General features: G+C 35.3%; 1 protein-coding gene and 1 long non-coding RNA gene across 4 annotated transcripts; one reads left to right on the top strand and one right to left on the bottom strand.

The window, feature by feature from the left end:
- Window positions 1–2,190: 2,190 nt before the first annotated feature.
- On the bottom strand, window positions 2,191–22,027 carry LOC124634625 (synaptic vesicle glycoprotein 2C-like). Of its 3 annotated transcripts, none has more exons than XM_047170280.1 (12): window positions 21,856–22,027; window positions 18,235–18,338; window positions 15,945–16,106; window positions 15,227–15,389; window positions 15,003–15,124; window positions 12,988–13,226; window positions 12,423–12,589; window positions 11,920–12,025; window positions 10,917–11,104; window positions 9,368–9,466; window positions 7,988–8,115; window positions 2,191–2,658 (listed from the first exon to the last, which is right to left on the bottom strand). In XM_047170280.1, the coding sequence occupies exons 2-12, from the start codon at window positions 18,326–18,328 to the stop codon at window positions 2,585–2,587; spliced, it is 1,542 nt and encodes a 513-aa protein (XP_047026236.1). In that variant the 5' UTR covers window positions 18,329–18,338; window positions 21,856–22,027; the 3' UTR covers window positions 2,191–2,584. The 3 variants fall into 3 exon arrangements, with proteins under 3 accessions (XP_047026236.1, XP_047026237.1, XP_047026234.1); XM_047170281.1 differs by lacking the exon at window positions 21,856–22,027 and adding an exon at window positions 21,763–21,849; XM_047170278.1 differs by lacking the exon at window positions 21,856–22,027 and adding an exon at window positions 20,299–20,448.
- On the top strand, window positions 15,353–16,223 carry LOC124634626. The gene is made up of 2 exons (XR_006984893.1): window positions 15,353–15,846; window positions 15,979–16,223. It is a non-coding gene; the product is annotated as an uncharacterized LOC124634626 (long non-coding RNA).
- Window positions 22,028–23,255: the final 1,228 nt, after the last annotated feature.

Below are 23,255 nucleotides of genomic sequence, written 5' to 3'. Positions count from 1 at the left end.
GATTGCAATTTAACGCATTATTTTTCGCTATATTATAATCTATCGATGAGAAATTGTCAAATTGTCAACTGTCCGAAAGCTCTCCCTGATTGGTCAGTCTTTTTGTAAGATCGAGAGCGATGTAGAGCGGTCAAATTGTCAACTGGCGTAGAACGGAATGCATCTTGCGCGCTGATTGGTAGAACGTCAAAAAAGACAATGTTCTTTGCAACTCCCGGTGTCACAGCTCTTTGACGTGCAAAAATAAGTGACGGTTTAATTTTTTATAAAATCAAAAATTGTACTTAATTTTTAAGACTCAAATTACACACAATTAAAAATTGTATTAAAAATTGAAGTTAGTGACGAAAACGAATCGCTGCAAAACCGACTCCACGTAGTCTTGTCTGCCCTACCCCTAGAGTGCAATTCAAAACCGCGTAGGCGCGGAGGGGCGAGGCGGCCTGCGAGCTGAGGCGCAGGTAGTTTCAGCGCTCGCCGCCGCGGCTGAGGCTGGCCGTCGGAGCCGGCCAGCAAGCCGAAGCTGCGGTGGTGAGCGTGAAAACCATCTGCGACGATAAGCTCGCATGGGACCGCCGGAGCCCCGCAGCGCCGGAGCCGTGACAGAAGTTATGCTTGCTGCAAGTTGCATGCTTACTTCCATGCTGGGTCAATTAATATGGGATGTGTTATATTTTAAACAAAAAACTCAGTAGGTACGAGTTAAAAAATTAGAAGGTAAATAAATATTTTTATGATGTCATTTAATAGTATTTAAGAAGTTTACTGTTAGAATGCATGCTACAAATTTAGATGCAAAAAAATAACCATCATGCTGAGTTGTATTTAGAGTGGAAGATAACTCGTGGCTAAGATAGTATTATTTAGATGCTCGACGCTTTATTAATTGTGGCTGACTTAGTAATTTAGAAGGCAACATACATTTTTGGGGGCGAATAATGATATTAAAAAGAAGCCTGTTTAATTAGCACCCCTTTTATTTTATTTTTAAATATTAGTTTGTATTTGAAGACAAAATACCTAACTGTATTTTTATAAGAGTTATTTTTATATAAATTTAATACTTGAAGAATTTTTGAAGAGCATTTATTTTATTTAACTGACACCTCTATTTCATTCCTAACTCTACGGGAACTCCATGGGAACAGAACGGCTGGTCGTGATTGGTCGATCTTACAAAAAGACTGACCAATCAGAGAGAGCTTTCGGACAGTTGACAATTTGACAATTTCTCATCGATAGATTATAATATAGCGAAAAATAATGCGTTAAATTGCAATCAGATGTTACGGTTCACAATAATTCGACAGTTTACAATCTCTCGAGATAGATTGTAATCTAACGATGTTTGTAATCTTACGGTAACATATATATATATATATATATATATTGTACTTATGCTTTTTTTACTTTACACTTAAGGTAACCTTAAAATTTAGAGCAGCATATTTTTACTGCATGTTCATTTGTTATCTAAAGTTTGGCAGGAATTACCCTTTAAAAATCAACGACATACATATTTTTAGCTACTATTATCTTCCAATTACATCGTCTATGTCCAATTAATTAGTCGATAATCTTTAGATAGGTAATTATTATACCCTCGTTACCAGTCTTATATTTGAGGATACGATTCATTTAAGTGATTAAATTGGTATTTCCGAATACCTATATGATATTGCTCTTTACGTTTTGATACACCTGTAATTAGTTTAGGCATATTACACTTATTACGTCAGTGTCAAGTTTCATTCACAGCAAGATTTTTTATCTACAATAGGTCTTTGAGGCTCCATAAAGCGCCAGATACTAAGTAAATTGTTTAATCTTTTGGCACATAATGTTATTTCAAATGTAGGTAGAGAAGAAAACCATGAGATGAGAGTCGAAAAACCGACATCTCTTGTTGGTCCTCCATTTTCGTTTACACTCAACTTAGTCGATCACTGCTTTAATCCGCATAATATTGGATAAGCAATAACGTATGAGTTGTAAGATCATACAACCCGGGTCCACTATCTTAAGGATTATTTTAATTATTGTCAGTATCGAATTAACGGCTTTATCATTATACACATTGGATTATATGCATTTTAAGCTGTAAAATCATGCATGCAATTAAAGTGGCCAAATACGTACAAAATATCTATGCAATATTGATATAGGTAACTGTTGATAAAAGAAAAAGTGTTGTTTCATGAAAGAATTTATTAACTTTTGATAATGCTGATTCACATTATTTATAATCATTTTACAGCCTTATATCTATCGTTACACGTAATTGTTTGTCTTATGAACTAAGTATAAAAGTACAAAACATTTCACAAGTCCATACCATTTAATTTAACATTGGTAATCACAAATAATATAACAATAATTTACACTCTATTGCAACATTTCATGAAATTCAAACTGTATTGAATCTATCTTGAAATCATACCTACTCACCAATTAATTTCTTTGTAATAATAATATTTTGGTATCTCAAAAATATTAAATTACAAAGAAACTAAAATAATATTGGTCCTTTTAACCGAATGCTATATTAAATGGAATGTAAATCAATAAATAACTAGTTAAAGCATCAACTGTTTCTGTCAACTTCTTGTGGCTTCGTCACTTGGTCTGGTGGTAGTAAGAAACTTAAGCCCGCACATACTGTGGACAAAGAAACATTAATTAAGTAATTATAAATGTGTCAAATATTAGTATAGTAATACCCAGTGGCACCATTTAACTATAACGTGACGTAAACTTGTCGCCCATTGGTCACATCGGCGATTTGACAACTTTAAATGGTTTGACTATCCTTATATGCAACTCAATGTGAACGTTTTACTAAGATAAATCTTTCACGTCTTAAACATTAGTACTGATAAAAATTGTAGGTTAATCGGTTTCCGATAATAACAATATTTGAGAGTTGTGATTAATAAGAAAAACAAAAGTAACGGTAAGGTATGCAACGAGCACAAATTACTTAATAAGAACTAGAATGAAGCTAGTTAGTTGTTTGTGCACTTTCAGGGCACTGAACGATAAAATTATGAATGTGTATTCGTATCAAACGGTGCAGTGTCTACCACCTACGCAGTAGGTACAGATTTATCTAAGTAATTAATAAAATAAATTCCTATATTTTCGTCTGTTTACCGAATGTGTTATTTTTATAAGTATATTCCGTTTTAATCAACATCGTAGTAATCAGGAGTCAAGAGTAAGTTGGCCCAATAGGTATAAGACGAAGACCTCTTCTTATACAAAGAAGGTACGAATATTCACCACCACCTTTGACTATTCGTCTATACTAATATTATAAAGCTGAAGAGTTTGTTTGTTTGTTTGAACGCGCTAATCTCAGGAACTACTGGTCCGATTTGAACAATTCTTTCGGTGTTAGATAGCCCATTTATCGAGGAAGGTTCCCACGGGATGCGGGTGAAACCGCTGGCAGAAGCTAGTTTCCCGTAAATAAGGAAGGATCGTATCTCGTAGTTAGTAGTCTTATATATCTTTGTATAAGTGGCCTGAACTTCTTTCCTTGAACATGCACCAAAATTCTGACAATAACAAATTATATAAGCTTTAATAACATTAGTGGTACGGATTTATGAAATCTGAACGTCAGTTGTCACGTGATAGTCACTCTAAATACCAACCTACTCATTGCCAATACTGTATGCTGCAATTAAATGTGGGCTGTGTGTCAATTAATAGTTTGTTCTTAGACAAAGTTATTAAAAAATAAAATAGGTACATCTTTAGCAGTTCTAGTACCTATACCGACAAGGGTGGCCAAAGTTCAGCAGTGGACGTCAACGATGTCGAAAGATAGAGTATTATAAGGATGGCAGAAAGTGATGATGTAGTGGGAGAGTAAAACTCAAAGGAAAAATAATATCGTTCTATATTATTTACCTTACTCACTCTATTAGGATTAGGATCATGAGATAAAAACTAAAAAATATGAATTTCGTTAAGTAACTTCAGGGTAATAAGTAGTCTTAATATACATATGTAGTGTACTAAGAATAATAATTAAAAAACTCATTGTTTTCATGTTTTGAGTACTGGTTTGACGTCATACAATTTTATCACTGCGGCAAGCGGGGGTGTGACCGAAGCGTGATACTTTGTCAGGCTCCTGATAGGCCTAAGATAAATCCTTAATGATATTAAAAATGAAGTAATAACTTTGTTTTTCAGCCGGACTTTGACACCAAAACTGCTAAACCAACTTAAGTGTTTGGTACACAGCAGAGCCCGAGAAAGAACATATGTAATTATGCTACTTTTGAGGACAGCAACTATAATAAAGGTATGTGTTACAAACCTCCTTTTTGTAATTTTTATGAAAATACCTAAGATAGAAATGCTCTTATGTTTGTTAAAGAATTCAATGCTGGTTTTGTTGCGAAATGCGGGTGTAATCGCGTGTAATGCTGGTTGGAAATTGTTTTTTTTCTGTTCCTTTATTGGATAGTCTACTGTTGTTAAAACTATACATGTATTGTTTTATTGATCTAATGCAGTTTAACTAAGGAGGGCCATTTAAAAATTATATCCTGTATCGCGAGGGCTTCCGTGTCTACGTACCTATATCTTCTGCATTTAAAGATCGCTAAAACGTCAGCATACAGCCTTATTTCGCTTTCATTTAATATTAAGTACTTAGCTCGCTAAAATAATAAGAGTTTCCAACAAAATAAAAAGCCCTCTTAAAATCACAAAATTTTCCTCTCACATGCTAATCAGTGAAAAAACATTTCATAATAACCTGAAAAATTTACAACCAACATAAAAAGTTGTTTGATAAGTATTACAATATAAATGCTTTGTTGTAATAGATCAGCGTGGATACAGTGAACAACAAGATACGAAATAGAATAACTTATTCAGACTTTGAAGACTGCAGGAGTCCGTTTTATCATTATTTCTGGCTTTAGATAACATACGAACTCACTCAGCTACTATGCAGATATTAAAGTGCTTCATTGATAAGACAAATAAGTCAAACCGCACGAAATCACGTCATTCTGATTGTGTTATCTAGAAAATTGGTAATTATGGATAGCGTGTTCTTTAACGATAAACATCGGTTGGGATAAAAATAAAAGGATGTGCTAATTTTGTGATTCGATAAGATGTAGGTAGTAAGAGTGGATAAGAGGTGTAAGGGTGCAAAATAATTTCGTACTGCCCCAATTGGCAACCTCACTTGCCCGTAGTGCACCCTGTTGAATAACGGACAAGGGTCTGGTGACTGACTGGTGTGGTGGCTGTATAACCACCACATAACACCAAGTGAGATATTAAATGCCTATCTTGAAGATGGGCAGCAGAATCCCCGAAGCTAGAAAAGACCTAGCGCTGCGCACACCAACACTTATGCCCAATGCGGTTAGTATGGGCAAATCTTAGCATATTGGGGCTACTAGTATTTTCAATCTGTTCTTCTTTTTCTTTCGTGTCGATGACATGTCTTATAGTGAGACTACACTTTGTCAGCCCAATATGCCGCCACAGCGAGAGCACGGCCGGATGCGCTCAGTAGGTCCTCCCGCGAGCAAGTTTCAGGGCACAGTGCACATGCGATGAGGTGTGACATGTGTCATAAAATTATGTTTAGGGAAGAAGTGATCTGATCTGATGTGATGATACCTCTTTCGTGATGAAATTATCTAATGCTTACAAAGCATTTTAGTGCAGTAGGCAGACCTGATAATTTTTCATATCGTGTATTCTTACGCATGTCATGCAATTATGATTTTGCAAAATTATTACCTATCATATCTTACATGAATATTAGGCCAATCAATAGATTGAGTTTATTATCATAATATACACATAGTTATCCTGATATACTCGTATGTTCCTTTATGAAGGATTGTCACCGTTTTTCTATATAGGTTTTTGTTTTTTTTTCCTCTTTAAGTTTTAGTGCAAAGAAATACAAAGTCTTTTTGGGTATAATTTGGGAAAAGTTTTTCCACAAAATACAAAAACATGTGAAGTCATTTTAAACACAACACACTTACATTATTCGACGAAATAAGTAGGATTATCGCGTCAATGAAAATCTGTCATGTGATAGATAAAACAATTACCTATATCCTATAGTCTATTAGTAGCCTGCTAGTATTTATCACTATGATAAGTAAGTAGGTACTATAATTATTTTCGATAGTAGCTCATTCGGTGATAATGCCTAGACTAAGACTACGAAAAATAATACTACTCTTGGAATATCAGACTCACTACCCTTTAATGTTATTTTAGCTGCACCCATTAATATGTTATTTGGTGTTCTAAAACGCCGTAGATGTTTCAAAAAAATATTGTAGTTTTTACGTCATTGCTCCTAGAATATTCTACTTAATTGTTTCACCCGGTTGCGCCCTGTTTGTAATGGGATAGTATAGCTTCCCCACAGTGAAAAAATTTTCAATTTGGTAATGTAGTTTCGAGTTTCTTAACGATACAAACAAACAAACCTATATAGAATAGAATAGAATAGAATAGAATATTCTTTATTGTACACCAAAGAAACATAGACAAGGACATTACAAACAAATACGTGTGAGTACAACAGGCGGTCTTATCGCTCAAGAGCAATCTCTTACAGACAACCTTTGGATGGAGTCGATTTTAAATAGATAGATTAGGGTAGTAGGCGTACGAATAATGATTAAATAGTTATATATACAAGTATAAAATAAACAATACATACACATATTTAAGGATAGTTGGATGGGAGACAAAAATATAAATATAAAGAAAGTAGAGAGAGTGTTAAAGATTCAGATAATAGTTCTTCACCATACTCTTGAATACAGCGAGTGACTGTGCGCGCCTGATAGATACAGGCAGTGCATTCCACAGACGAGTTGCTTGGACAACAAATGACTTGTCATAAAATGTCGAGGAATGCACATGTGAAGATGCCGATCTTCAGTTTTAAATTCTCTGATGACCTTAGAGACCGCGAATGCGTGTCACATACAAACTCAAAACGATCTTTAAGATAAGAAGGGGTCGTAGGGTGAAAGAGAATACAGTACAGTAAAGAAAGAATATGAGCATTCCGACGAAGTCGTATAGGAAGCCACTTGAGTTAAGTGCGAAATTCTGATACATGATCATATTTGCGCAAGCCAAATATGAATCTTATACAAACATTTTGAAGTCGCTCAAGTTTATCTAGTTGGTCCACTCTGAGGTCGAGATAGCTGGCATCGGCATAGTCAAGGATAGGAAGTAAAAGAGATTGTGCAAGCGCAATTTTCGTGGCAATGGGTAGAAAATTCCGCAGCCGTCTCAGTGATCCTGCAGAAGCAAATAATCGTCTGCTGATTTCCTGCAACTGTGGTTCCCAAGACAAACTGCAGTCCATGAATATCCCCAAGTTCTTAACCTTCTTACTGAAGGGTATTTGGACACCATCAAAAATGACTTGCGGGAGACGAAACCAGTCAATTCTTGATACCATCCGTGAACTGCCGATAACAATGAGCTGGGTTTTAAGAGGGTTTACGCTTAGTCCATAGCACCTACTCCACTCAGCTATTTGACTTAGATCTTTATTTATGGCCTCAATTGCTTCTGTAAGTTGATCCAGTGGAGCCTGTGAATAGATCTGGAGATCATCTGCATAAAGGTGATAGGAAGAAAGAAGTTTATTAGAAATTGAATTAATGAACATTGCGAAGAGTAATGGGGACAACACGCCACCCTGCGGCACACCAGCAGTCGTTTCACACCATGAAGAGTATTTATCTTCAATGCGAATACGTTGCCGGCGCCCGTACAGGTAACTATGAAACCAATCAATGGCCGTTGGAGATATGTTAAGAGAGCAAAGAATACCAAGCAAAATGTCAAAATCAACGGCATTAAACGCATTGCTGAAGTCCAGCAGTGCAAGTACCGTTAATTTCCCATTTTCCATGCCTATAGCATAGATTATAGATAGTTGAGATAAACTTACAGAACACGAGTCCAGCGAATCCATAGAAAGTGGCCATGCAAGCCGCGCTGAGAGACACGCCGGCCGCATTGGCGCCCACCACCGACCCTAACCGGCCGAACATCAGCACTGCGCCCACTGCTGTGCCCCTGTGGAGAAGATAAGGTTTTAATTTGATCCTTATAGTTCAGTGTATTTTCAAGTATTTTTAGTAAGTACCAGTATTTTAGCTACATTGCCGGGTAACATAAGTTGTGTCACTAAGGAGTGAAACTGATTGTTGAATTTTCTGGATTACATATATTATAAAAATATTACTCTAACTATTAGAACTGGTATCAACTTGTAGACAGCTTTCAGGAGTATCTTTCTTATCAGTAAACATATTTTCAGCAATAATAGATATTACGTCGTCTAGCTAATTATGGTGAAATATTTTTCGCATCGGAAAACAGATTAGTGTTCCAAATCCGGTGTTAAAAAAAATGTTGTTGTATGATAAGATGACTGTCGATACTGAAACTTTCGAACTTAAAGAAGAAATTCCATATTAAGGAGATCGTAAGTTGAATAGTTTTGTTGATTGAAGTTGGTTTATTAAATATTATACGTATATTTACAAGCTCTAGGTGTATTATATAGTGAATATGAATGAATGATTTTGTCGGTGGTTTTACAAAAAGGCTGCAGTATAATTCTGATAAACCATTAAAATTGATTAACCTACACGTGCCACTTCGGGCAAAATCTTATAATAATAAAATGGATCGAAAGTACGCATAGCTAGGAAAGTTTCGAACACCAATAAAGATTACCAATAGATTTCCCAATAGATGTGAAAAATAAACATATTTAATCCGTCCTGTAGTTGTTATTCGGAACTTCATATCTTTATAGCCATATTATTTGGGATTATATTATAAACTTGTGCGAAACAGTTGACGACGGAAAATATTTACTTTCGTATATTATGGTAGCTTTATGCTGTAAATTGTTCAGGATGCTCGAATGACGGAAAACCCAAGGGTATCTGACTCACGTGTTACAAAGAATTTATTTGATGAACCATAAGTTAAACGAGTTTGCTTGGATTTCCTGTGAGGTCTCGTTAAACATTTCACTATTGATCTATACCCTTCAGACTTATTTACAGCCTGATATGTAATAAACATTTGCCTAATATCAGGTTCCTGTAACAAGTAATGCTTCCTATACCTAGTTTTCGAGGAACCAAGCATAGCTCGTCTCTACAGCCTTCTATTGACTTTATTACTTATTGGATACTAACACTTAAACATATTACAGTACAACCACAGTTTAAATATGTACAACTCAAAATATGTTTATTTTTTGGTACGATTCTATAGTAGTAAGTAAAGTAAATAAATGACGAATAATTACCTCAAAGTGGTAGGGAATAGATGTACCACATACGCCGTGAGGGGCCCAATTCCGAGGGCTGTTAACTGCAGTGATGACATTGCTATGCCTGCCAATATCCTGTTGAGAAATAAAACTCTGTTTAGATTTTTCATAGTCATACACAAACAGAATAAAGAGGATACATTTGCCTTTTTTGTAGGTATCCCTCCAAAGCGACTGAAACGATTTGAAAAACTCTTTCATTGCTGAGAAGCTAGACTAGCCACAAGTAGCATGTAAATATAGGCTTTATTTGTCGGGATACGTTTCAGTTTTACCATAGCTAGAGTTATGTCATCATCATCCTACGAGTCTTTTCCCAACTTGTTGAGGTCGGCTTCCAGACGGCTTCCAGTAGAGTTATCTATACTACTATTATAAAGAGGAAAACTTTGTTTGTTTGGTTGCAATGGATAAACTCAAAAATTACTGGACCGATTTTAAATATTCTTTCACCATTAGAAAGCTATATTTTCTGCGAGTAACATAGGCTATATTTTATCCCGGTGCGGGCAGTAGCTCCCACGGGACGCGGGTGAAACCGCGGGAAAACGGCTAGTGTATCATAAAAATCTGCTCGTAATCAGAGCTGCTTGATGTAAATTAAATGTCATTTGTATCTGGTAGTGAGTATCGTTCAATCTTTTTATCATGTATATCTTGAACTTATTTAGGTATAGCATGATATAAAAATTATTCGCCCTTCAAGATCCCCTGTACTCTATCTACATATGATATGAATAAAAGGCTGATAAAAATATGCATTATCATTTATTTTTTAAGTATCTTTCTCAGTAATTATAACCTATCTTCTACTTTCTGATTGCTTATCCACACTATTGCACGATATTTATCTACAAGATATAAAGGCCCTTTATATCAAAAACAGTTTGTGACGTTTTTAATAATATTATCGTCAGCGAAAACACGGACTTTGATTACATGCTGCAAAAGTGAAAAAAAAAGATTTCAAAACAAATGACACGTCAGTGACGTCACGCACGAAATGAAAGAGACAGACTATAAGTGAGAAAGAGTAAGCAAATATTTAAACTAAACAAAAGACATGCCAGTGACGTCATGCAAGAAATGAAAGGGATAGATTGCTATGTAAAAAAGAGTAAGTAAACAAATCTATAATATAAAAATGAATCGCAAAATGTGTTGGTAAGCGCATAACTCAACAACGCCTGGACCAATTTGGCTAATTTTTTTTTGTTATGTTTGTTATTGTCAGGAGAAAATTCTTATGAAAAAAAAATAGGGTAAAGTAGAGAAGTCAGTTGACGGGAGCGAAGCCGCGGGCAAAAGCTAGTGTTTCAAAAAAACAAAAGACATGTCAGTGACGGTGACGTCATGCACGAAATGAAAGAGATATAGTACTATAATTAGACAGAGAAAATAGAAATTTGAACTTGGAAGTAATTTTCAGGAATTACAAGTCCCGTACTTTTATGACTTAGAATGCACTTTAAGTTTGAGGACATAGGGTTGATATTTATTAGAAGTTAAATTAAGCTAATCATACCTGTTAGTAGACAGCCCAGCAATGAGACAGCCGACGCCCACGACGATGAACATGGTGACCAGTAACGTCTTCTTGGAGAGCGGGCTGAGGGAGCCGCCCGTGACGAGAACACCGTACACTATGGTGGTCACCACCATTATGTAGAATGTGTGGCTGGACATCGAGTCTAGACATTCTGATGTTGAAGTCTGGAATAGAAGAAATTATGACGGTTCAGTTAAAGCAGGACATGAGGTAAGGTTTCACCGGCGTCCTGAGATAATTCCTTAGAGGTCTTATTTTTTTCTGTATACAATTTGGTAGCCGACCAAAACCGACCGAGTCAAAGACTAGGATGCAAAAAGCAAAATTTTATGCAAAAAAAAATCATGATTTCATAATCGAAAAGTTATTTTAATCAGTAACAAGCTATTGACACCTTTTTCGGTCAATTATAATCAAAACTGGATTTGTGTAGATACGTAATTAATTCATTTACTTAGTAACGTGCCTACTTTCGCACGTGTCATAATCTTCGTCTTCATAATAAATCATCAGCTTACGGCATCAAATCTTAAAGCGATAGTACAAAACTACCGACCCCTACATGGCGCTATAATTAGATTTAATACAAGCTGTTAAACAATAAAAATATATCAGTAGATAACATTATTGTAATGTCGCGTGACTTTATTCTGACGAACCTACTGATAGGAATCCATATTGTAAATGGAGTTTGTTGCCCGTTCTTCTCCATAGAAACCTACTTTTGGAATAGGCAACTAGAATCAAACTTATTTATATTTTTGCCGTTCATAAGTGTTTATAAAGGCCTACACGAAATAAATGATTTGACTATGACTATATTCAATAGTAGGTAACTTTTTCTGCATGTCCCCCTTATTACTACTACTTGGTCTATTTGGCGCCTGATAAGTATATAGTACACAAGCTGTTCCAAGGATACAGGCTAATCCTTGGAACAGCTTGTGTACTTAGTATAGAAATGTTAAATGTTACTCACCGAGTTATCCACTTGTCCCATCAACTCGCAGACAGTGCCTGTAGTCTCTGGACTGCTCATCACTTTGTTGATGGTGTCCGGAGCGAACAGGAATAGACCGTTGAGGCTAGAAATAATTTTGTGTCATTAGTTCCTGCCATTTTTTAATTTCGTTTGAATTGATGCGAATCGAACGTATGAGCGAAAATTATATTTGGTGCCAAACAAGAAATCTGGTGAAACATCTACCAGATTTCCACCACAAACTAAACAGGCCAGGTAATTCTCATAATCAGCGTCTGCAGACCACGTTGTGATAAAATATGGCCGATCATATTGCCAGTATACGTATTTTTTTGGGTATATAACGTTATGTGAATGTAAAAAGTGTGTGTTTCAATTATTTTTTTAGGTGGTTGAGGATTGTTTTTTTAATTGTTTAATTTTTAATGAACCTGAAAGGATTGAAGGTAATTGGATATCAATTACCTTTAACTTAAAATTCAAGTGTGAAAGTGCCTTACAAAGAGAACAGCCCAAACATGAGGAAGGCAGTCAGGGAGAACCACTTGAGATGCGGCGGCCGCAGCAACGCAAACGCTGACTCCTGTTGCGTCTTCGGCGCGAGCGCACTCTCTGAGCCGCGCTGCTCCGAGTCGTTTATGTCGCATGGCGTCTTTAGGGATTTTACCTGGGAATTGGAGGTAAGTAAGATATTTAGATAGTGCATTAAATAAGTTTGGTAGGTTCATAAATATTAAATAGAAAAGGTCACTGCGCAAGATCGCAAATGTGGCAATAGTCTCAAGATGGACGAAGCCGTGTTAAGGTAGTGTTAATGTTCCTTTATATAAATTATATTTAGTCCCAGATTGATCTTTGTATTTGACGCTATATAAAATATGCAAACATGTAAAAAAAGATAAACCGTAAGTCGTAAGGATTACTCAATCCCTTTCAATAAATACCATTTAACTGCTTGTATCGGTTATTATAAAACAATAGAAAATCAATTCTCACGTATCTATTGCGGCATACATAGGGTAAGGGGAAAATCCATCAAAATTTCTAATATTCAACTATACTTACACAAAAACTATCTTCAGGCAGTCCAGTATTGACAGTATAAATCTTCCTCAGTATAGCCAACGCCTCCTTATCCTTGCCCCTCGTCATGAGGAACTTGGGGCTCTCATCAGCTACCAGCAGGCAGAGGGCAGAGATCAGCAGAGGAGCAGCGTACACTGCCGTCAGGAGACGCCAGGGTCGCAGGTCTATGATGCCGAACTGGTACTGCCAGTCGTATGACAGAATTAACCAGGCTAGACCTGGAAATGAATGAATATATTTACAAAGTCAAAGTCAAAGTCAAAGTCAAAGCTCTTTATTCTGTGAACATAGGTAGGTTACAAGGTGTTGGTATATAATGTTTAGTTTCACTATGCCCTGCTCGTAGAGCGTACAGATATAATACTAGTTACTTAAAATTACCTAATACTAGTTAAAATCTATATGGTTACTTACATTAATCTTTCTAATATGTTTAATTATCACTAACAAATCTTACTAAAACTATAATAAATCTAACAAAACTTATAATATCTCTACTAAACTTATAATAAATTTAACTACCTAACTATCATCTAAATATTCTGAAATTGCATAATAAGCCTTATCAATTAAAAATGTTTGTAATTTTTTCTTGAAATCATTTAAATCTAAAGTTTTCAAAATTTTTACAGGTAATTTATTATATATTCTGGTAGACATGCTAAAAAAACTTTTATCAAAAAGCGCGGTTTTATGTGGTAATGAACTAATTTTTAGCGCATTTCGCCTGGATTGCAGTTTTGCGAACATATTAATATTAGTCTTGACAAAAACAGCTACCTCATAAATATATAAACAAGGAAAAGTCAATATTTTTAAATTTTGGAAATGAGGCTTACATGAGTCTGGTACATATATATTTGCTATAGCACGAACACATTTTTTTTGTGCTTTAAATACATAATCAGCATTAGTGGCATTACCCCAAAATATGACACCATATTTAAGAGTAGATGCCACATAGGCATGATATGCTGTTAGTACAACAGATGGATCCACTACCCTGGCTAATTTGAATAATGCATATGAATATTGGTTTAATTTTTTGCATACTGTATCGATGTGCGTCTGCCATTTCATGTCGTTATCAATCCAAATTCCCAGAAATTTGGTGCTGTTCACCTCTTCAATTTGTGTTTCTTTATATTCTATATTTAGGGAATGTTGCACTTCTTGTGGATACGTGACAATTTTAGTTTTTTTTAAATTAATAAGTAAATTATTTTTTCTTAACCATTCTATTAATAATTTGAGGGTAGTGTTGATAGCGGCCTCTAACGACTTAAGTTCTTTTTCTGTGAAAATGACTGTACTGTCATCAGCAAAAAGAATCATTGGATGCTCTATTGATTTTGGGAAGTCATTAATATAGATAAGAAAAAGAAGCGGCCCTAATACGCTTCCTTGAGGTACACCAGAATGCACTTTCCTGTAATCTGAAGGGTAGTTTTTTACTGTTTTGCTAATAGGACATATGTTATCTATTTCTACTCTTTGATATCTGTCGGTTAAGTATGATTTTAACAGTTTGTGGACATTGCCTCTAACTCCATAGTCATATAGTTTGTCAAGGAGGGTTTGGTGATGGACATAATCGAAGGCTTTAGTCATGTCCATGTATAGCGTAGCAGTAGGAGTTCGATTGTCGTATCGTGAGTTACATTGTTGTATCGTGTAAAATTTTAATGTTCGGGTAATTTTTTGTCTTCCTCAATATTGTTAGCAAACATTTGTGGACCAAAAAATAATATTGTACGTATCCACAACAATGTGCGAGTCTACAGTTAGCAAGTGTTCGCAGACATTGGTCGAATTCGCCTGTAGGGTTTTTAACCTCCAAAATGTAAGGCTTATGAACTATAAGTGTACTTAATGTGGCGTAATTGGGCTTGACTAGCTGTGTTTCTGGGTCATATCATATCATGATTTTTCTGTTATCCAGAATTCCTTTTTACTATAATAAGTTATATGTACATAGACATCTGTTTACTCACCAGGGCTAATGAAAGTGAGAAGATTGATAAGTCCGTTGGTAATGAGCACCGCAAAGTCCCGGCGCCTGCGCGGGAGCATCTCCGACACGTACGCGTAGCCTAGAGACGACGGACATGAGATGCTGAAATAAAATATGTAATTTTTAGTGTGCAAGCATTACTACACATTTTTTATATTTCTTCAACAATATAGAGAGCTTTAAAGAAAGAGAGATACTACTTACAATAACGAGCAAGCGAACTTGAGCAGCGCGAAGCTGACCAGGTTAGGCATGAAGGCAGCTGCGAAGGCCATCACGCCAGATACCACCAGCGAGCCCAGCAACACCGGCTTCCTGCCTAGCGAGTCAGCTGCGCGGCCCCAGAATGGTGCCGTTAGGATTATACCTGGAAAGATATTGCATCACGCATGTTATCGCAAACGGTTTAGTTTCATCAACAATAGTGAGTTCTTTTTCGCAAGTTATGTGTAGAAGCTCCAATCCTTCTCCATGTGACAGGAGGCCTGTGCCCAGCAGTGGGACGATAAAAAGGCTGAAACATGTGTAGAAGCTCACTGTAGGCTTCCCAATTAGGGAGAAGTACTATATACAATGTGTACCATAGACAAAAGTATTTATCTGGCAAAGAAATTAGTTTTTTGTTAAAAAGTAATAAAATTTCAATTATGATTTATTGTAACACCATAATTGTCTAAAGGGCTCCAGAAGGAATAGAGATGAGTTTTAGTAAAGTGGAAGTTTGACCTCTCAAAATACACAAAGCTGGAGTGGTCATCTGATGATATCCCACAAAAAAGAGAAAGAAATATGGATGAGACTCATAAACGTCATAAGATAAGAAGGTCAGTTACATGAAATCGTTATAATCTCTTAAAACATTATGAATTTATTGTTTGCATATTTCAGCTACTAATAAAACGTAAGCCAAAAACAAACTTACCAATATTAGGTAAAGATGTGAGTATTCCCTTCAGACTGTCTGGCACGTCAAGGTCGCAGGACGCAGCTGGCAACACGAATGCTATGCCAATCATCTCAATGATGGCCGCGAACAGAGTGAACAGCATCAGGAAGTTGTGTACGACTTGGTATCTGCCGGTGCCTGTGGAAAATGTTATAGGTTTTAGCATGAAGGTGTTTTGCTATGTTGGAATTTTATAACCTTTCTTGGCAATAGTGTAAAAAAAACAAGCTGTAATAAAGACTAAATACTTGACTATTTAAATTGACTATATCAAATGATTTGGTGATCGTTTTGTGACGGTGTGGAATAAACGTTTCTCGACTGCATATCGATCGTCTCACCTTATCTGGATGCATTTTTTATTTGGGATAACTGTTCAAATTACTGTGTAAATGCCGACATAAAAGTTTCATATATATTAATGGAAACCATTAAAACCAGAGCTCATTTATCTACGACTAATAACTATCGAACTTGGATAACAGCGACTGGACTTTATCTAAACTAGACATTAAACAAATTCATGAACTTATACCTAACTATATTAGATTACAGCTCTTTCACACTACCTAATTTAGCCGCGCGTAGAAGTTCAGTGTCTCTATAACATCCCCATATTAAAAACCTGTCGCGCGGTTTCAGGTATCAATGACTCAGTTATTGTCAATTATAGGCCGAGCGAATAATTCGCTGGTCTGAAAGCACTATTACAATTATGCAAACTACCACCACCAACGAACCACTCATTTGATTGGTTGTTTACAAGTCTACATTTTACATCGTAAACAAGTCATCCAAGTTCCACATAAAAAGATAGCGCCTATTATCGTATGTCGAGCAACACGTCAATTAGTGTTAAAGAATATTATGACAGTCTTGTAATAAGACTATCGTAATAATGTTGTGTAAGGTGAGTGATCCTGTCTATAAATAGGAAATTATCAACTTTCTCTGAGACGTAAGAGAAATTGAGTCTGGAACTTTCTATATGTTATTGAATTACTTATTTAATAAGAGAACGCCTGTTGAATATAATATAGCGATGTTTTCGGGAGATATTTGGGCAGTATCGCTAAAGGAATTTTTTTGGAGAATTCGTTCCCGGCTATTTATAATTCAGGTCCTATATTTTCTGAGTATGAAGTTATTGTATTTTATCAAAAATATGGTGTAAAATGTTGGAGCAAATAGTCATTTTCAGCGTTTCAGTAGATTCTGCACGCCTGACAATAGAAGTATAGCATGAAGTATTTAAACCTATTGTAAATCTCGGCCGTGAAGAAGAGATGGCACGATTAGATAACTTTTCTTCCAACCGGATGAAGATAACTATTTATCTTAGTGGAACAATACTCAGGTATTCTAAAATTAGGTACCTATTTGTAAATACGACATCATACAAATATTTTTGTCTTGACTATATTACCTGAATCACACATTAGGTACATACTGTTACTGTTGTTACAGCCTTTTTATCGTCCCACTGCTGGGCACAGGCCTCCTCTCACATGGAGAAGGATTGAGCATTAATCACCACGCTTGCTCAATGCGGGTTGGTGATTACAGACTTTATAGTCCAGGTTTCCTCAAGATGTTTTCCTTCACCTTTATATCAGCCATTGGTGTCTAAGATATACTTAGAAAGTACATACAAACTTAGAAAAGTTGCACTGGTACTTGCCTGACCTGGAATCGAACCCACGCCTTCATACTCGAGAGGTTGGTTCTTTACCCATAGCTTTTAGGTACATGGTAGCACATAATTAATAATCATAATTTTCTAGTAACATTATGTGCTCTTTGGTCTCTTAACTACTAGTTGTTTTCCCGTAGGTATTCGCATACCCAGATGACTGTATTTCTCAAGGATAATATAGGTTGGCCTTGAAAGGTGAAGTCATTATGAAAATGAGTCTATTATAGGTTTGAGTTTTATTACAAGCTTTTACATTATCCCACCTACATACTTTCTATAGGAGATAGATTGATTGTTTATCACCACGCATGCTTAAGGCGGAATGTTTATTGCAGACTTGAAAGCCCGGGTTTCCTCGAGATGATTTTTTTTACTTTTACTCGGAAAACACAAATAACTTAGAAAAGTTAAATTCGTCCTTGCCTGACCTGGATATTGAACCCACACACTCGTATTTGAGAAGCTTTAACCGTAGGCCATCACGGCTACACTTCGGTTTGTAATTTTTACCACAAATACAGATTTGATCCTTTTATAAATTCCTAGACATAATAATATTATTATACTAACCAGCAAATTCCAGTGCTTCTTCTAACTCCGCCTCCATTTTGGGCGATTGATGCATGTCATCAGGCACCATGCTCGACATCACCTCATGTCGCATATTCACGTCCCTATTAAACACCATCATTATAATTAAACAATAACATAAAAAAACAATAATATTCCTTCACTAATACTTAAAAAAAAATATATAGTTCTTGCCTTTTTTCAAACATTTTGCTCCTATATTTTCTCGGAGCAACTGACCCTAACTGTAGTAAAAAATATATGTCCTCTATGTTAATCCGTCAATGTATATATCATAATACATTAAAGTCTTTCATGAACAATGACCGTGGATAGATAGGTCTTCGAAAATTATCTTCGGAAAACTAGGGCGAAGTTACACAATCGTTGATATTGGTTACCACATCTAGATTATGATTGTAAACTAATGTTTATCTTGGTGTAACCCTGGGTTAATGAGTCGTAGTTAAGCCTAGGACCTGTGGTCTTTGGACTGTCCAAATGTTATGTCTGATACCATCATTAGGTCCTTCAAAAAAGGAAATTGATCAAAGATATTACGAAATTGATACTGCTCCTGATTAGGGAACTAAGTAAGTTTTGTATAAACAGACCTTTACAAATCTCTGCGATAATCGAGATAAATCGACAATTTGACACACTACATATCATAATAAAATCAAACAGTGATAGGTTATCAAGCCAATATAATATTCGGGAAATGGTATGGCTGAGCAGAGCACTCTTGCTGAAATCAGCCCTCAAATTATTTTTTTCACCGTTGGTCTGTAGTTTCGAAGATATCTTCTCTTAAACACGTTACATGTTAATTCAACCGCGCGCGTTATTTCGCGAAAAATAATCATGAGTGTGCTTCAGCGTGAGTCTACTCCTAGGATATGTTAGCATATAAATCTTGCTATTTTCCAAACATTTAGGAAATGTTCACAGACGACTTGTTGCCTTGCAGAGAAACCTAGCCTTAACGTAAACTCCTACATGAAAGGATGATCTTAGTTTTTGACTGTTTAACCATTTTAATTTTCTCAATCCTTGCTACAATGTTCTGTAATCAGAATAGAATCAACAATAAGTTTGACGTTATGGCGCCAGACACTTCTCAGATAATGCGTTCATTGTTATGCAATTTTAATGGTAGGTTATAGCTGTTAGATAATATTTACATGCCTAGTCTGAGGTTAGGGACCTGACATCCTGGCAAATTATGAGTCAAGCTTGATATAAATCGAGGGTGATTGTTTTCTTCTAAAAGTGAGGGTTAGTGGTATCATTCAACTTGATTCAGCTATAAAGATAACCATAGCAGCAGTCAAATCGCTGACTAATAGTGTTTTATTCTACCAATTTCACTGTCTTTTTTTATTTTATATTTAATTAATTACTTAATTTATTTCGACACATTAGTACATAGAGCGCAAAGATTTAATTTCAATTTTCTTACTCAGAAGAAAATCTGTACCTACGGATCACGTGAAGAATAATTTTGGAAATCATAAGTATCCGAAATTGTCTAGAAATAAAAGAATTTTCCTATTGACTCAGATCTGATTAACAGCTAAAACAAACGGAGTTGACAGCGGCAAGTACACACAACAAACATACAATATTTGGTGGATAACATTATCTTCTCCATCGGAAAAATACCGGCGTTAGCTCATCTTGTGTACACTGTGACGAGATTATATACTGTCGGATTTATAAATCCTAACAAATATTACATAATGCGAAAGTGCCTTTATCAGTCTGTGTTTGTGATTCAGATAAAATTTGAATGGTTTATGTATAGACGCGGCAAGGTAATTCACGAACAAGACTTTTCAGCAAGCAAATGGTTAGGATGAACGCCAACATTTTCATATCCTTATTAATTTTAGAAATACGAATGCAACTCCGTCCGTTTTGTTCGACTTTCCTGGCAAAGCCAACTATTTAAAGTTTAGATCCCGAGAAAGGACACAGGATACTTTTTATTCGAGCGTGGGAAGTAGTTCCCTCGGAAACTATTTAAAAGAGGATTTAGTTTGCTATCGTATGAATACAAACCTCTTTATCATATTCGCATGGAGAAAACTTATGCGTTTCCTTCCGTAAAACATGGTCACTTATTCACTTATATTATTCCAGAATAATGTTACTCAATTAAATAATAAATATCTCAAACGCCAGCCACTTCACACAGATGTCAATAAACTAGCGATTATTCTTATTGCACGACAATATACCACTGCATCCTCCCGCGAATGAGTAACACTTACTTTAAATGTTGTACTTAATAATAATCTTATAATTGTCAATAAGAATCACCTAATTATTCAACAAAGTAAATAACATTTGAAATATTCCCACTGACTAATTATTGTGGTAATTGCATTATCGTAGGTCACTGTTAGGATTGTAAGGATAAACAAATAAATGCACTAGATACGGGTGATTTTTGTGGGAAATTTACATTGTTCAAGCTTGATTAAATTGGGTATTAGTCATAAACACAATTCAAGAACATTATCATGATAAAAAAATTTAAACGACAGATATTGATTTAAAAAGTATACCGCATCAGAAATTATATTTTTTTAAACACACATAGTGAAAAGGGGATGTCTCCTACAAAATACTATCTATAAAATCTCATAAAGTAAGAAATTACATCAATATATCAGTTGTATGATTGACGCTTTAATAGGGATTTAAAAAAGGCATTTGATAAGCTTCATCATATAGTTTTATCACTTGCATGCGTTTTATTTAATTGAAAATGACATTCAAAATACACAAAGTTATCACGGTTTACAGTGATAATCAATGTTAACAGCAAAAGAAAATAAATAAAATTCTTTGACGATATTTTTAGACGGGATTTCGCAAGGACCCATTTTTGGCCCGACATTGTTAAGCTCGAGCTCTTCGAACCTAAACTTTCTCACTAATATCTTGTTAAAATAGTGCTCAGAAAATTATTTTATTTATATTAAATTAATTTTGAAATACATAGATTGTCCTTGAATTTTAATACTTTGTTGCACTAATGTCTTCTATAATCTAAATACTTGTAACCCAAGGTTATAATGCCGATAAATAGGCAATCCCTTCCACTTAATAGGAGATTATTTCACTTACAAATGACATTATTAAATCAATAGTGAAAAGTCAGATAAATTCCTTGGCCTTCACCTTAAAAATTGATAATAAGTCTTTGATATTCAGGGTTATTCAAATGCAGCTGACGGCATTTTTTTTTGTCCAGTCAGCAAAACTTTTTGCTGAATGATTATTTATTATAAGTAAAACTAACAATAGCAGTTGTCAATAAATTCGCAGTGCATATTAGCTAGTTGCCGATTTTTCTGCTCACGAGCGAGCTATATCTAATGTCTCTCTTAAAACAGAATCATAGGTAAGCCAACATTGTAGTACAATTATTCTAACTACATAAAAAGCAATATATCTTTTACAAAAAAAAATCCCTTTATACCTAAAGCTTAAGTCAAATGATCTATAAACAACTACCTTCCTTAGAAAAACCACGGATTCTGTGAGAAATTCTATCACAAACTTCACAAACGAGCACACTGCTTGAAAAAATACTAAAAATAATTATACCTTTCACAAATTCACTTCCCGGTACACAAACAGATCAACAATTGTTTTTGTTTTCAACCAAGAAGCGATAACACTTAAAAGTAATTTGCCACTACACAATTGTTTACACTTTATTATCGCAAAAATATAAGGAATTTATTTATCTGTCCCTTGCACTGTTCAGTCCGTCTTGTCCAACACTATAGTTCGGCCATTCAGAGAATGCGTTCCTGACACGTCGCGATTGAACTGACGACGTAATAACATTCATTGATTATTGATATAATAATGTTGTTTTAATGCTCCTCAATTGTTAAAACGGTAAACAACCAGCAAAAATATTTTTATCGTAACTGCAACGCCATTGCAAAGTTACGTCGTCAGTTCAATCGCGACGTGTCAGGAACGCATTCTCTGAATGGCCGAACTATAGGTACTATGTATTAAAGCGCTAGGCTTCGTCTGGTCACATACATGTTCCGTATACGTGCTTCATCGATAATTATTCATAATGTTTACTATTGCTTTCTACACAAATCATTACGTTCTATTTAACACTGCTTCACATACGTGTTATTTTTCAAATTTTTCAAGATACTGGGTTTTGTCGTGTTTGCAAGCTAGATAATCTAAGAGCAGCCAGAGGGCAGACGGTTATCGAACTATGAAAACGAAAGAATGTTTCAGGTAAAAGTGGTTGGATTATATAGGCGTCAGTTTACTCGGAAATGACTCAGTGAGGAGTCACAGTATGTATTTATTGTTTGAAACAAGCAAGAATAAATTTATCTAGGTACTGATGAATTGCTCAAATAAGGGTATTTACGCTAGAAAGCAACAAAGCCACAGGAATCTTGCCATTTTTTTACATCTAAGTCATACCCAAGAGGTTGTATTACTTATATTTATATAATTTTCATATCCGTAAATTCATCATCTTCTATAAGGACAAACACAATTTAATAGTTGGCAGACACAGTACTATCCATTTTAAAACATTACAATTACCTACTTGGGATGCTGTCTTCTTGCTTGATCAAGACCAAATGTAAGCCACTAAACTTGATCTGCTAAGAGCATCATACAGACGGACAATAATCACTAAGTTTTATAATCATTATAATCACTATCAGTACCTACGAAATAATCTTAATTGCAATAATATCTGAGCGTATGATTCAAGTGGATTACCGTCCATTTCCCTACGAGTGACACTTATCTCATTGACTTACAAACCGCTATCAGGGCATCTTTTGTTTTTATGTTTCAAACAAATTGCAGCTTAACTTGTAATATGGTGTACTATGCATGATCACTTAATGTTAAATTATTTTTTATTTGAGGGGAAATTCTTCAAATGAGACTTTTGCTGACTAAAATTCACTACGTTCCTTGGGGAGCCCTTCATGTTCTTACCAGCG

This window comes from Helicoverpa zea, chromosome 11 (assembly GCF_022581195.2).
Source record: "Helicoverpa zea isolate HzStark_Cry1AcR chromosome 11, ilHelZeax1.1, whole genome shotgun sequence".
Classification (NCBI taxonomy): domain Eukaryota; kingdom Metazoa; phylum Arthropoda; class Insecta; order Lepidoptera; family Noctuidae; genus Helicoverpa; species Helicoverpa zea.
This window is presented reverse-complemented; position numbering and strand designations above follow the sequence as displayed.

Coding starts and splice junctions, on each gene's coding strand:
- LOC124634625 (XM_047170278.1), bottom strand. CDS start 20,351: ATGTTTTACGGAAGGAAACGCATAAGTTTTCTCCATGCGAATATGATA. Junction 18,339..20,298: donor CATGCGAATATGATAAAGAG/GTTTGTATTCAT, acceptor GGTGTTTAATAG/GGACGTGAATATGCGACATG. Junction 12,590..12,987: donor TGCCTGAAGATAGTTTTTGT/GTAAGTATAGTT, acceptor TCCAATTCCCAG/GTAAAATCCCTAAAGACGCC.